General features: G+C 58.0%; 1 protein-coding gene across 1 annotated transcript; it reads right to left on the bottom strand.

Moving 5' to 3' along the window:
* Positions 1-5176: 5176 nt before the first annotated feature.
* Positions 5177-13649, bottom strand: XIRP1 (xin actin binding repeat containing 1). The gene is made up of 2 exons (XM_068558093.1): positions 13592-13649; positions 5177-10722 (listed from the first exon to the last, which is right to left on the bottom strand). Exon 2 carries the CDS (start codon positions 10716-10718, stop codon positions 5187-5189), a length of 5532 nt encoding a protein of 1843 aa, XP_068414194.1. The 5' UTR covers positions 10719-10722; positions 13592-13649; the 3' UTR covers positions 5177-5186.
* Positions 13650-14712: the final 1063 nt, after the last annotated feature.

Below are 14712 nucleotides of genomic sequence, written 5' to 3' on the forward strand. Positions count from 1 at the left end.
TGCCCCAGGCACCCCTCCAAAGCTCCATTCCCATTGGGCCGCTTTCCTGCTTCCCATGGCCCAGAAGACAAAACCACAGTCCTCACCTGGACATTTCCAGAGTTCAGAATGAGAAGAAACAGACTGGGTTTTCAACACCCCTTACAGTAGAACACTCTTCCAGAATCTCATTTGGTTACATGTTGCTCAATCCCCAATAACTGCCCTTTCTCCCCCACCCTGCAGTCCCTGCCAGAAAACAACAAACAAACAAAAAACTATACGTGATTCCCACCTTCCAACGCAAACACTGGGCTTCCTCCAGAGCAGACCAGGCCAAAATCAAGGGCTGGGACAGGAACTATACTTACAGGGAGAAGAACTGGGCTCAAACGACTCCTTGAAAGACAAACCTTCACTTATTCACTCTAAAACATGAATTGAGCGCCTACTATGTGCTTTTGTACCATTCTAGGCACTGGAGATGCAACAATAAACAAATGAGAAGTGTTTGGCATGGAGATGATACTCCAGTGGAGGGAGATTTGCCTGTGGAGATGGCACTTTCCAAAGTTGGCCACATATTCTTCTAGAACGTTGCCTCTTCCTCATCAAAAGGTAGTGTCTAATACCCCTTCCATTCAATATACACAGACTTGTGACTTACTTGTAACCAACATAATGCAGCAGAAGTGATTATGTGTGACTTCTGAGGCTAGATCATAAAAGGCAATGCAGCTTCTGTCTTGTTAGTTGGGACACACACCTTTGGAAACGAGATGCAACGCAGGAAGTCCAACTACCCTGAGGCTGCCATAATGTGAGGAGGCCCAGGCAACACGGGGAGGCCACACATAATGTGTTCTGGCTGACATTCCAGCTGAGGTCCCAGCCAGTAGCCAGCATCAACTGCCAGACATTTGAGTGAGTGAGTGAGTTTTCAGATGTTTGCAGACCCTAGCTGTCATATTACCCCCACCCTTTGAGACTTTCCAGCTGAGGCCCCACACATCATGACACAGAGGGAAGCCATGCCCACTGTGTTCTGTCCAAATTCCTGACCCACAGAATTCATGAGCATCATAAAATGGTTTTTTAAACCACTAAATTTGGGGTGGTTTGCCATGCAGGAATAGTATCCAGAACACTGACAATAAACAAGCAAATATGTGAGCAAGATAATTTTCTGCTGTGATAGGTTCTCAGGAAAACAAACAAAAATAGCACAGCATGATAACTTGGAGGAAGGCCGCTATAGATGGGGAGTGGGTGGGTGTCAGGATAGGTGGGGGAGGCAGAGGAGGTATGGATCAGGAAAGGTCTTTCTGGAGAGACATTTGAACTGGAATGTGAGTGAGAAAGAGCCCAGCCACTAAAGATCTTGCAAAAAAAAAAAAAAAGATCTTGCAGAAGAGACTTCCTAGCATAGGTTACAGCAGGTGCAAAGGCCCTGAGGCAGGAATCAGCTTGGTGTGTTCTGTGAAGATCAGGAATGCCAGTGTAACTAGGGGGATGTGGGTGAGGAGGAGAGTGGGGCAATGAAGCTGGAGAGGATGGTTGAGAGGCAAGGCATTCTGGCCTTACAGTCCCCTGAGAAGAGTTAGATTTCAGGCTGAGTGAGCTGAAAGCCTGTGGAGGGTATTATAAAGGAGTGACTTGGTCTGGTAAACTCTTTTTTTAAAAAAACTTTATTTATTTATTTTTGGCTGTGTTGGGTCTTCGTTTCTGTGCGAGGGCTTTCTCCAGTTGCGGAGAGCGGGGGCCACTCTTCATCGCAGTGCGCGGGCCTCTCACTGTCGCGGCCTCTCCCGTTGTGGAGCACAGGCTCCAGACGCGCAGGCTCAGTGGTTGTGGCTCACGGGCTTAGTTGCTCCGCGGCATGTGGGATCTTCCCACACCAGGGCTCGAACCCGGTTCCCCTGCATTGGCAGGCAGATTCTTAACCACTGCGCCACCAGGGAAGCCCCAAGGTAAACTCTTGATAAGAGCTTTGGGTGCCAGGTGGATGACAGACTGTAAAGACAGGGCAAAGGGAAGACCACTTGGGAGGCTATGACAGTGGTCCAGGAAAGGGGGGATGGATGGTGGCCTGGGACAGGGTGACGGCGGTGAAGATGGGGACTGTTGGATAAGTTCGGAACAGGGGCAGTGACAAGAGTAATGAGAAGGGAGGAGGCGCCCGGCCGGCAGGACGGTCCTGGATGGGGCCGCGGCAGGGGTGAGGACCGGAACTGGCATCCTTCTGGAATCCGGGAGGGAGGCTCCGAGCAGGGGCCGGCCAGGACGGCGTGTACTGGCGTCCGGCGTCTGCCGCGCGGAGCCTGCCCCTGGCTGCGCGCCTGCCGGGTGTTTCCCAGCAACGGCTACCGCCGCCCGAAAAGTTCCGAACCCAGCCGCCGAGGTGATGTCATTGTTACCTTGGCGACGGCGGGTGGGAACACACCCCCTCCAGGCTAGGGGCGGGGTCTGGGCGCCGCATGCTCCGCCCCCAGTCGGCCCGCGTGGAAATGCAGCCCACTCCCCCGGCAGGAGGAAAGGCGGTGCCTGGGGTTCTGCAGCAGGTGTGACGGCAGGTGTGATAGCTTGTGAGGGCACTGGGCGAGGCCTTACCGAGCGGCCGCTGCTCTCCTTGCGCGCTGCCTCCGGTGCGCTCACTACCCATCCACCAACCTCTTCCCCACTCTTCCCCCTAGGCCGCCACCTCCAGCTATTAGGACTGGCTCCTCTGTCATTCAGAGATGCCTTCCCCAACCACGCAAGCTAAAGTAACTGCCACTTCTCCTCTCGTGGGCTGACCTTGTTTTTATTTCCTTCACAGTATCGCTCCCTTCTAAAATTACCTTCTCTGCTTATAATATATTGTCTTCCCTCTCTAAGTTCCATGAGGTCAGGGATAAATTCTGCCATGTTCATCTCTATTCTCAGCACCCTGGATGGAACCTGGCATGAAGTAGGTGCTCAATAAATGTTAGTTGGAGGAATCAGTGAATTCACTCAATCATTTCATTCACCCAGGGGTTCATTTATTTGACATTTGTGCAGTGCCTTCTAGGCACTTGTGATAAGCAGTAAGGATACTGAGATGAACGAGACAGGGACTCCACCTGGAGGTGAGAACAAGAGATAGATTAAAACTAATAATTACAGTAGGAGAAGTGAACAGCCTTGAGTTCCAGACGCTGGGCATAGTTCCAAGCACTTTACATATATTAATTCACTTAATCTGCACAATAGTAGGCACTTATAATCGTGCCCACTTTACAAATGAGAACACTGAGAACAGTCATGCCATAAGTTGCTGGGCCCTGTAATCAAGTGAGATCCCACAGAGGGCGGGGGAGGGGGACCCGTGGCGAGGGAGTAATAGCGAGATGTGTAGCCGGCCCAGGTAGGCAGATTTCCTATCTTAATTGCTTATACACACCAGTCTTCCAGGGGACAGGCTGCTTCCAGCTCAGAGCTCTGCTGCCCCAGGGGAACCCCTGTCAGTGGAGCAGGCAGTGATGGGGCTGGGAGGGGTGTGGAGGGCTGATCCCTGGGCTGGTGGTATGATGGGAGCCTACCTGTTCAACAAAAGCAAAGCATGGACAAGTTTCCACCTAACCTTATCGGGGGCAGGATGTGTGTGTGGGTCGGGGGAGGCAGGGGTGGGCAATCATAGTTGTCCACCTATACGAAAGTGTGTTTAGGCAATCCAGGAACTACACTCACTCCCACCTCTGGGTTTTTGCATGTGCTCGTCCCCCTGCCTAGCTGGCACTTCCTCCTGATTGTCCCATAACTGGCTTTTTGTTATTCAGATCTCAGTTGAAAAGTTTTTTCCCCTTGGAGGGGTATGCCTTGGCCACACTCTCTAAGGCAATCACCTATCACTGTCACATCATCATGTTTTAAGATTCCTACCCCAGAGTGGGAGAATGGCTTAGTCAGGTGCATCACCCTTATTCCTGAACTGATTGTTTCTGTTTATTCGTAGTCTCTCTGCCTCCTCATTCTAGAAAGTCAGTTCCCTGAGTATATGACCCCATTAGACCTCACCTCTGTGTCCCAGCTGCCTAGAACGGGCCTGGCATGCAGCAGGCGCTCAGTGCTTTTTGAAAGTATGGAAAAGGGCCCTTCACCAGATCATTCTGACTTTCCAGGCCAGGATCTGTGCCCTCCCCTTCCCAGGAACCTCTGCTCTGCACATTGCATCCTGGCCTGACCAGGAGGAAGGTGGCCCAGCCATCTTGGCCACTGGAGTTCTCCTGGCTGTGGCCCTCCCTCCTTCCCGGGCCTGACTGAGCCATTCTTCCACTCTGGGGCAGGATTCTGTTCAGATTCCACTCCAGGGTGGTGTCCAAGGTAGGGGGCAGCAGTGTATGTATGTGTTGGGGCATGGGGAGCAAGGAGAATGGGGGATGGGCCTTTCTGATTCCCAACCAAGATGGTAGAAGAAGGGGTGGCTTTTCAGAGCTTTCCAACACTGCTGTTGCCAGGAACACAGGGCACCTGGAGGTGTGGCTGTTTTTCCCCTACAGTGAGAACTCAGACTCTGGGACAGATGCACAGTTAGACACGGAGAGGAGGGAATAAAACTTGGGTTTATTCAGACTGTATCCCTCCCATTTGGGGTACAGAGTCAGGGGCACTGGGGGTGGAGAGAACCTTTGGCTTCTAGGGACATTGGTGATCGCCGACCTTTTCTGTATGACCTTTGTGCTGCCAGGATGACTCGCTGAATGAGGGAGATGGTAATGAAGGGGCCCTTCTGGGGCCCTAGTCAATCTGAAACAGAGACCAATGCAGCTGGCCCTGTCCTCCCCAGGAATTAAAGAGCAGAAGACTGAGAACATTTGACTTGTATTAAAAGAAATGAAGGCTGAAGGTCACTCACGGGGTTCTGTCTCAGGCAGTGGCGTGTATACTCACTCGTGTTGGCACACGGGCCAGGCCTGTGAGAGGAGTGTGTGTGCCTGTACAGATTACATCCTCCACGAGCAGCTGTGAGCCCCCATCCAGCTCCTGGGCTTGGGCTACTCAGAGGGGCTTCTTCGCAACTTTTCTTTCCCCCCTTCTGCAAGAACTGACAAAAGGGAAACTGCCCACAAGTCTCAGAAGATGCCCTTTCTTTTTGGTCCTTGCCTCATCTGTGCAGGAGGTAGGCACCCACCTCTGTCCCAGGGCCCTGGGGATGGGTGGGAGGCTGTGGTGGGAGGTGGAGGGACTCACTGGGCATCTGGCTGGGAGTGGCCGCAGGGCACACACACCTTCCCAGCTTCTGCCAGGCCTGTGCTGAGCCCGGCTGGACTGTGCAGGAACTGCCTCAGCAAGGGGGAGGCGTGGAGCCCGAGGTGGGGGCCTGGGCCCCTGGGCGGCCCTGCGGGCTCGGTGACCGTGGTGGGGGAGGTGAGCACTGAGGTCCTGCACTGGTCCACCCTCTCATATTGCTCAGTCACTGTTCTTGTGGCTCCATAGTGCTGGGAGCCACCGGGCCCAGTCTGCAGCTCCAGAACACTTTTCTGCCGCCTGGTGGGCAGGGGGCTGGCTGAGGCAGGGGCATGCTGGGGCTGTCCGGAGCACTGGGTGGCTTCTTTCTTCCCGGCCTTGTTCCAGACATCTTTCTGGTGGGGCTGAGCCTGGCCCACATCCTGGGGGAGGTGTGTGCTTTTCACTGAGACCTCGGGGCTGCACCTGGGGCTGGGAGCCTCCAGAAGCTTCCTAGTGGCCGACTCGATGGAGATAAAGGTTGGGGAGGAGGGTGAATCTCTGCTGGGAGGTAACACTCGAGGGAGGCTTGACTCTTCTCTCAAGGTCTCCAGCCTCCGAGTAGAAGGGGTGGTTGGGGCTGCTTGACTTCTGACCTCAGTGTGATTTCTGACCTTGGCCTGACCCTGGACCTCAGTGTGGCATGTAACCTCAGTTTGGCTCTTGACTGCAGTTTGGCTCCTGACCTCCTGGCCTGGGCAGTTGGGCCTGACTCTACTGCTGTCTGTGACACTGACCTTGTGGGCACTGTGGTCCTTTAGAGGTCCCTGGGCACGGCCTCTGGTGTCATTCCCAGGCTGGAGGCTAGACATGGAGCTGAGAGCCTTGTGCACGGCCTCTTCGATGTCCAGCAGCCTGGCCAGGGTCTGTTCCTTCAGCCGGGCCACTTCCGTACTGACCCTTGTCAGCTCCCCAAAGGCCTGCTCCACTGAGGCCTCGGGCTTGTGGGGGGCAGCGGGAGCTGGAGGGGCCCCTCTCAGCTGGGGCACAGCCTCGAAGAGCCTCCTCAGTGCCCGCACGTCCACGGCGCTTTTGGCCTCCTTCTCCAGTGCTTGCACCTGGCTCAGGAGGCCCTGGAGCTCTTGCTGGCTTCCCTGCAGAATCTTGGGGCTCTCAGGGACCCCTTGCTGGGAACTGTCTGTGCACTTCTCTCCTGAGGGGCTGGGGCCCTGCTGCGGTGAGGTGGGGTCACTGCTGAGAGCTGAGAGCTCGAGGGGCTCAGGGCTCTGGTCGTTGCTGCCCGCAGCCTGACTTTTGGTGGGCCTGGGGGCCACGGTGCTGGAGTCATGCTGGGGGCTGTGCTGGCTCTGTCCAGTGGAGCATCCAGCCTGCGATACTCGGCCCTGGCCTGCAGTGGTGGGGACCTTGGTTGGCCGAGGGTCATGGTCAGTTGTACCAGTCTCACCTTGTCTGTATTTTCCTTGCCCCACTTCCTTAGAGGAGCTGGGAGAGAGGGCTGAGGGCTTGGGCAGCCAGTGAGGGGGCGGGATCTGGCTTAGGTGTGCAGGTTTGGGGGGCAGCTGGGGCTTCTTCCTTGGGTGCGTGGTGGGCTCCAGTTTCGGGGTTTTTGTCTGTGAATCCCCAGGGCTTCTCTGGCCAGCAGGGCTGCTGTGGGACTGGAGAAGGGGGTCCTGCGTGGGCTCAGAGGCCTGCTGGATGGAATTCTCATCATGGCCGGCTTGGGCTGGGAAGTCAGGTCCCGTCACAGCAGCTGGGAGAGGAGGAGGAGGCGGAACAGAGGCATTATGGGAGTGTAGGCTGGCACCTGCAGCCTGAGGCCCAGAGGCCAGAGTGTGGGGGGCTAAAGGGGCAGCCTTCAGGGTGGTCTCTGCAGCTTGGAGGACCCCTGGGCCGAGTCCTGCCATCACCTTCTCTGGAGGTCCCCAGGCCTTCTGTGTGTGGCTCCCAGGCTCCTCTTGCCCAGGCCCGAGACTCTGACCTGGGCCTTCCAGGAGTGGGCTGGGAGCCTGGGACGGGAGCGCAGTCTCCCTGCCCCTTGGCAAGGCTTCTCTCTCAGAAGGCCAGACACCCCCCGGTAGGTCAAAGGTCCTGATGGGGTGAGCAGTGTAAATGCCATCCTGAATAGTCACCCACCCCCTAGGCAGTCCTCCAGGCAGTGCTTTCTGTTCCCCACTGACCTTTCTGGGGGCTGCTGGGATCCTGGGGTCACCTCCAGCCAGAGGCCTGGTGTTGCTCTGGGCAGTCCCAGTGGCTGTGGCCGGTACTTGCAGAAGACTATCCTGGGAGGGCATAGAGGCGGCTCCAGGGGTGGGGCCCTGCTTGTGCTTGCTCAGAACTTGCTGGTGCAGGCTTTGGGCTTCAGCTGTTGCCATTCGCAGACTCTGCATGGCAGCCTGGAGGTTTGGGGAGTTGGGCCCCAGGGGCATAGTCGTGGCTCCATCTGACTTTCCCAAAGCTTCCATCCCTTTCTGCCCAGTGCACCTGCTTTCCTGCTTTTCTTCCCTAGCCAGAGGGACTGCCTTTCTAATGGCCTGTGGGGGGCAGGGGGTGGCCCCCGGCCCTCTCAGATGCCCCATCCCCATGCTGGGGTCCAGTGGGGGAATACGGATGATGCTCTCAGTCAGGGGCAGCCTCTGGGCCCCCTCGCTGGCTGGCACTGGACTTGAGTCAGCCGGTGGCTCCCACCGCAGACTGTGCAGGCCACTCAGGTCTCCTTTGTCTATGCAGCTGGCCAGCATCTGCACACTGCTCCTCTCGGGGGCCCTGCTGGTTAGCCGGGGCTGCAGAGAGTAGGCGGTCAGTGCCACTAGGCCCTGCTCTGTCTCCTGCATCACTAGCCCAGTCCTCGCCACCGAGGTCCCGAGGCCACAAGCCAGCAACTGCTGGAACTCAGGGTCCATGTCTTTGACCTTCCAGCTGCTGCCTGGTGCTGGCAGCTTCAGTGGCTTGAGGCGAAGCTGGCCCACTGGGTCCTCCTGCACCAGCAGCCCCTGCTGGTCCACGTCTGGCCGGTGCAGCACTTGGCGGACAATCCTGGGAAGCTCGCCAGACACCAGCTCCTCCTTCCGAACGTGGGGGCCGCCCTGCCCTGGGCCTGGGAGCACGTACTTGGCAAGGCAGAGCTCCCCTGGCCCTCGGGCCTCCATGACGATGCCTCCGTGGTGCAGGATGCCAGGCGTGGCGTGCAGAGTCCGCAGGGTGCCCTCAACTGCAGTCTGTTGCCTCTCCCACACCCTATTGCCTGAGGGGCCCACGGGCTGCTCTTCCTGGAGGTTGCCCGCTTGGATGCTCTCAGCTGCCAGGGAGCCCATGGGGCAATTCTCAAAGAGCCAGGTGAACTTGTGCACAGAGCCTGTTGGGATGGGCTCAGGGATTACCCTGGATCCCTGGTTTTCCCTCTTGCCTGCCTCCAGGGCCTGGAAAACCTCCTTCTGACGAGACACCTGCCCTGAGGGGATGTCCACTCTGCTGCAGTATCGCACAGGCCCCCTTCTGCAGGGATGGCCTGAGATCTGCAGAGCCTCAGTCTCAAAGACGTGTCTGTCTGTCTGTCTTTCCCCAGCCTGGACCTGGCTGACCTCAAGGTGCTGCTCCCTGGAGCTTTCTGGTCTGTCTGGGGGTTGGGGCGTGAACATCCAGGTGCAGGACCGTGCCTTGGCCTTGGGTGTGGAATCTGTGATCCCTGACCCCTGCTTCTTGCCCAACTCACTCATTGGGCATGTCTCGAACAACCAGCGAATGGTCTGCACATCACCCTTGGGGGATGCTTCAAGCTGAGGGCCTCCCTGAGGCTTTCCTTCTTCTTCCCGTCGTTCCTGCTGCTCCCGTTGGTGGATTACCTCCAGGGGCTGGGTCTCAAAGAGCCACCGGGCAGTGCCCACGTCTCCAGCCACCACTTCCTGCCGGGTGATGCCCCGCACCACGTCGACGGTACTGGGGTTTTGGCCTAGTTGGTCTAGGGGCTGTGTCTCAAACATCCACCTGTAACCCTGTACATCACCTCCAACTACATGCTCTCTGCTGACAGAGGTCAGGGCATGGAGGTGGCCTTTGCCATCCTGCATGGCATACACCGGGGACCCTATGTCCTGGGACTGCCCAGCAGAATCAGTTCCTTCTGCTCTGCTTATGCTCCCGTGGGCCGAAGCTTCACCCTGCCTGATGCTGTCCAGGGGTAGGGTCTCAAAAAGGTTCTTGAAGGTCTTCACGTCTCCCTTCACCCCATCCCTCTGGGGGGCACTCTGAGAGAGGGACAGTGCTGAGGAACCATCACTGGATAGACGCTCGTACATGAACCTCTCACCCTCCTGGGGTCCCACCCGCTGCAGGTGACCCACTTGGACCTTGTCTCTGAGTGTATCCAAGGGCTGCATCTCAAATAGCCACAGGGTGGAGCGGACATCACCGGGGACCACTTCCTCTTTGGGTGGCACCTCTGCTCCAGCCTCCTCTTCCCCCTTTAGAGTGTCTAGTGCTCGGGTCTCAAACAAATGCCGCTGCTGCTGAATGTCTGGACCAGGAGGGATAAGATCTGGGGATGGCTGGAAGTCCTTCTCGTCCACCAAGATCTCCCGGATGGCATCCAGGGGCTGTGTCTCAAAGATCCAGCGAGTTGCGCTGACGTCGGGCCTGGCCACCTCCTCCAGAGAGATCCCCCGGATCACCCGCACCTGGCTGGGGTCCCGGTTGATGGCGTCCAGAGGCTGTGTTTCGAAGAGCCAACGGGCAGACCTCACCGCGTTGCTTTGGATCTCCTCCCGGCAGGCGGCCTTGACCTCGTGGATGGCTCCCTCTGCATCCTGGATGGCACACAGCGGCTCTGTTTGGAACAGCTTCACCGTCTTCTTCACATCGCCCTTCAGCTCCTGGATCTCTGAGCGCAGCTCCAAGGGGCTCTGCTCCTGGATGGAGGGGCGGGAGCCCAGGCAGTCCAGTGGCCGCGTCTCAAAGAGCATCCTGGTACCCTGGACATCTCCACTGGCTGCAGGCTCCCTCACTGTAGCTTCCGGTGCCTCAGCATGGCCCGTCAGCTCATCCAGCGGCTTTGTCTCAAACAGCCAGCGGGCTGCACGGACGTCCCCTCCAGATGGCCGAGGTCCAGCTGGCTCCTGGTCTGTGCTGTTGGCAAAGGAGCCTTCCTCAAACTTGCGGGACGTGGCCTGGACATTGCCGCCGGGCACGGGCTCCTTGGCAGGTGGCCTCTCATGGTCCCCAATGGCGTCCAGCCGCCAGTTCTCAAAGATCCAGCGCATGCACTGGACGTCACCCTCAGTGGGCTCTTCGGAACCCAGGATCTCAGCCAAGTCTTCAGCCACAGCCTCAGCCAGATTCTTGCGGAGCTCGGGGTGGATGTGCTTGTAGAGGCGGCGGAGCTCGCTGGCTTGCCGCTGCTGGTGGAACTTGGAGAAGGACTCCTTGGGTGGCGGCAGCGGCAGATCCTCCAGAGCAGGTGGTGGAGGGAGGGGCAGGTCCTCTGTAGCTGCCACGGGGATGCTTGGGGTGGGGGCCACCTGCGTCTGAGCGTCGGCCATCCTTCTGAGGAGAGGGGGAAGAGATGAGGATGGGGCGGGGGGCTTTAGGTGGGATGGGGCTGGTTGCTGGGAGAAATGGCAGGGAGCAGGGCCCAGGGGCAGAGTAGCCCTGCTGTGGCATGTGCTTAGAGACCCCCTCCCTTTCCAGACCTCACCTGGGTCTCACCCTGCCACCTGCGTGGTTGATACATGACAAGTCTTGAGTTTAAGGCACATGGAGCCATCCATCAAGGTGCTTCCCCAGAATCACCTGGGTTGCTAGGGAGCAAACAGGGCACTGCAGGCTTTGAAGCTCTGTCCTTCAGCCAAGGGATGCCCAAACCTCCAGTGGGAAAACTGGACGTGCCCATCCTTGCCTGCCTTTGCCAAAATCAGTTTTTCCCTGGCAGACTCCCAGGTGAGTGGCCTGGGGGAATTCTGATTTAAGGGGTCCCAGTCAGGGAGAGGCAGGTCCCTAAACTGGTAACTATTTTCCATGGAGAGAAATAGTCATCAGTTATGTTTCCTTTCGTAACACCAGAGGGCGCGCTTGTCACTTTCACGGGGGAGGGGGGCGGGGTGGTGGTGGCCTGCCCAGTCTTTAGCTCTTGGGTCTCCACTCACCCTTCCCAGGCCAGGGAGGCAAAGCAGGGGCCAGCAGCCCGAGCTACAGTGGAAGCAGCAAGGCTGAGTGAGGGTTCACCAGGTATCTCATGGTTAGGCAGAGCCTGATTCTGAATCCTAGTTAGGGTTTTCTGTGCCAAGACTCAGAAGATCTGAGCTAGGGCGACCTCAAGGATCTTCTGGCCCAACCACTCTTACTTAAAGAAGAGGCCCAGAGTCGGATCTTGGCAAATGAGAGGCAGGCAGTGCTGGCTCGGAGTTCCTAGACCCTATAGGTAGGGAGTGTGAAGCTTTCTTAGTGGCCGTGGTGTCCCTCTGTTCCCCGGAAGGCACCCCAGGAGAGTGTGAGGGTGACACCCACAGGGAGGGGAGGCAGTGCAACCAAGGGCCTTCCTGCAGAGATAGCCCCGCCCCTCACTCGTGGACCCTCATCCCCAGTTGTGTGCGACTGGAATCTCCTGTGCTCCTCTTCTTTCTCCCTCTTCATGCCCATCAGCTTCCACCAAGGCCCCTCCCATCCCTGCCCCCCATGGCCTCCCACCGCTCAAGCCCTTCTCTGGTCTCTGCCCTCGGTGTCTTATCTGTCTTGTGACAGGTGTACTAACAGTCCCCAGAGGCCAGTAGGAAAAGTGTGAGAAGCACGTTCCCCCTCTCGCTGCCCCTGACCCACTGCTCTGCTCCACACTCGGTGCTAAATATAGCCGAGGTCCTGGCCTCAGCACAGCAGCCCTGCGCTGGGGAGAGGTCAGGCTCAGCCAGTGGGACCCTGGGAGCCTGGGCCCACCTCATCTCCTTCTCTGCCCTGGGCTCCCTGATCCTGCCTCCTGAGCTGGTGTCAGGCCCCTGGCCTACAGCATGACCAGTGCTAGAACCCTGTCCTGGCCGAAGCGACCTGGGGCAGGGGGAAGGACTTTCTTCTCACGGCTACCTCAGAAGGGGGGAAACTGAGCCTTGCGTGCCCCACCCAACCCCGACATGTCCACCAAAGGCATCCGAGCCCCAAGGAGTGTGACGTCTAAAACCGGCAGCCCGAGTCTCATTACCTGCTCCGGGTGCTTCCTTTAGTCTCTGAGTTCTCATGAGGACCCTCTGCCACAGGCAGACCTCAACTGTCCCCACCTCCTCCGTGTCCTGTCACCAGGGTGGCCGGAGCAGATGACACGTACAGGCCACCAGCTCCACCCCGTCCCCACCCCCAGGAATCTCCAGAATCCCTACTATGGTCACAAGTTGTCAGCATCACAGAGTCCAGAGATGGCAGACCTGAGGACCCGCAGAGGTCACTGAGCCCAACCCCCTCACTGTTCAGACGGGGAAACAGGCCCCAAGAGGGGAAGGAGGTGACCCAGGAGGCTCCGCCAGGTGGTAGCAAGGCCTTCCCACCGCGTTTCTTGAGGGCAGGGACGGGCAGGGTGAGGGCAGAGTTCAGAACTGGGACCAGACTTAGTGCAGGGCCTGAGCCTCAATGGGTGTCCCTGAGCTCGGCCTCCCAGGCCTGGGCCGGCCTCTCAGGGAGACCCCTACTTTTGCTTCCAGGTCTGCTGTTTCTTGGCCCAGCACCTCCACACAGATGCACCTCTACATCTGGACAGACTCAGAGCTGGTCGCCCCACCTTGTGCCCCCCCGCCCCAGATCTTCCCCAAGGGCTTTCCAACTGGGCAAGTCGATGGCCTGCATCCCACCCCAGGCCCTAGGCCATGATATGTGGGGAGCTGGGCTCAGGCCAGCCCTGGGGAGACATTCCCGGTCCAGATATGCCAAGACTTTCACCCACAGCAGCTGGGCACCGGGCTTGTCCTGGCAGTGCAGAGTCGGGCCCACTTACCAACTCCAGCCTCCATGTCCTCCCCCGCCTCCTCTGTCCTTTCTTCCAGACACTGGGCCTAGCTGGGGCTTCCCTGGGAAGAAGCCCTGAAGCCTGAGGAACTCCATACCTGTATTTTAAAAATTGCAACCCCAGGCCATTTCCTCCCGCAAGCCTTTCTGGATTATGCCAGGCTGGCTGGAACCCGCCCCTCTGCAGGCCTCAGGCCTGTGGCAGACACTCTGGGAACTCCCGTGGGGCTCACGATAACTCTCTCTTAACTTCTTCTTGGAATCTTTCTATTAGACCCCTCCACTCACCTGCCTCCAGATACGCACCCCTCACCCTCCTTCCGCCACCCAGAGCTTCCCCTCATACATACATGCTACCCTGCGAGGGTCCAGAGGGGGTCCCAGCCTGGAAAGCCAGCCCCACCATGGAGAGACAAAGAGGCGGGTTACTCACCCGAGGGTCCTGCTTGGCTGATGGGGGTTTGGGGTCTGTGGCAGGTGCGGCCTAAGGGGCTGTTGTTCCTCTTGTTGTTTGGGGCTGGTCTAGCTCTGCCGGCTCCGTCAGATGCCTTCTTGCCGCCCTGGCTCCAGGTCTCTGTCCCCTGCCAGCCCCAGCAGCTGCCTTTATCTGGCTGGTTAGTGGGTGGGCCAAGGTGGGGGCGGGTGGGGGAAAGCTCAGTTCAGAGTATGAAGTGGTTCCGTTATTTTTAGGGCTTGTGGAAGTTAACTGGTCTGTCCCGGGAATCAGTTACATGTGCCTTCTGCTGGGGAGGGGAAGAGGAGTGGGGAGGGGAGAGCTTCATTCATCCCGGTCTGATCAGAGGATTGGGGTCAGTGACTCAGCCATGGTGTGGGGTGCGGCTATCCCAGACTGTTTTGAGGGCATGAGTAAGGAGGGGCATCTGACACCTGAGTGGCCCAGCTCCCACCTCCCTACTCCAGACCAGCCTCTGATTATTCCTGACGTGTGCTGTGTGTCCATCTTGCCAGGAGACTGGAGACCCCCTGAGGGCAGGCCTGGGGCCCTCCTCCTCAGTTCCTGGCCTGGAAACCCCTGAGAGTAAGGCCCAACCCTCCTTCTCCCCGACTCCCTCTGCAGTAAAGATTTCCCCTCTCTCTTCCATCCCTCCACAGCACAAGTATATTCAGCCCTGAGCGCACGCAGCTGGGTCTGGGGGAAAGACATCTGTGTTTCCAGGCCTCAGTTCTTCACTGGGTCCCTGATTTATCAGGGAATTCCACAGCATGGTTCTGTGGTGTTCACAGCAGATTATCTGGGTCCTTGTTTACTTTCAGGCTCTTGCCTCTGACTCAGGGCCCAGGCTTTCTGGGAATGGAGGGGAGGGGAGGGGAGGGGCGGCACACGGGGAGCTGACTCTGGGGTTATTTCTGACCCTGGAGTCATCATCAGCTTCCCAGTCACAGAAGGATTGGGAGGTGGGGGTGGGTCACGCCTGCCCCTCCTTTTCTGCCCAGAGTCCAAGGGGCTTAGTAGGCTCGAGAGATCCTGGCATTTTGGCCGGGAAGGGCGGTGTGGTAAGGGGCGTCAGGGGACCACGCAGAGCACACGCAAAG

This window comes from Eschrichtius robustus, chromosome 12 (assembly GCF_028021215.1).
Source record: "Eschrichtius robustus isolate mEscRob2 chromosome 12, mEscRob2.pri, whole genome shotgun sequence".
Lineage (NCBI taxonomy): Eukaryota > Metazoa > Chordata > Mammalia > Artiodactyla > Eschrichtiidae > Eschrichtius > Eschrichtius robustus.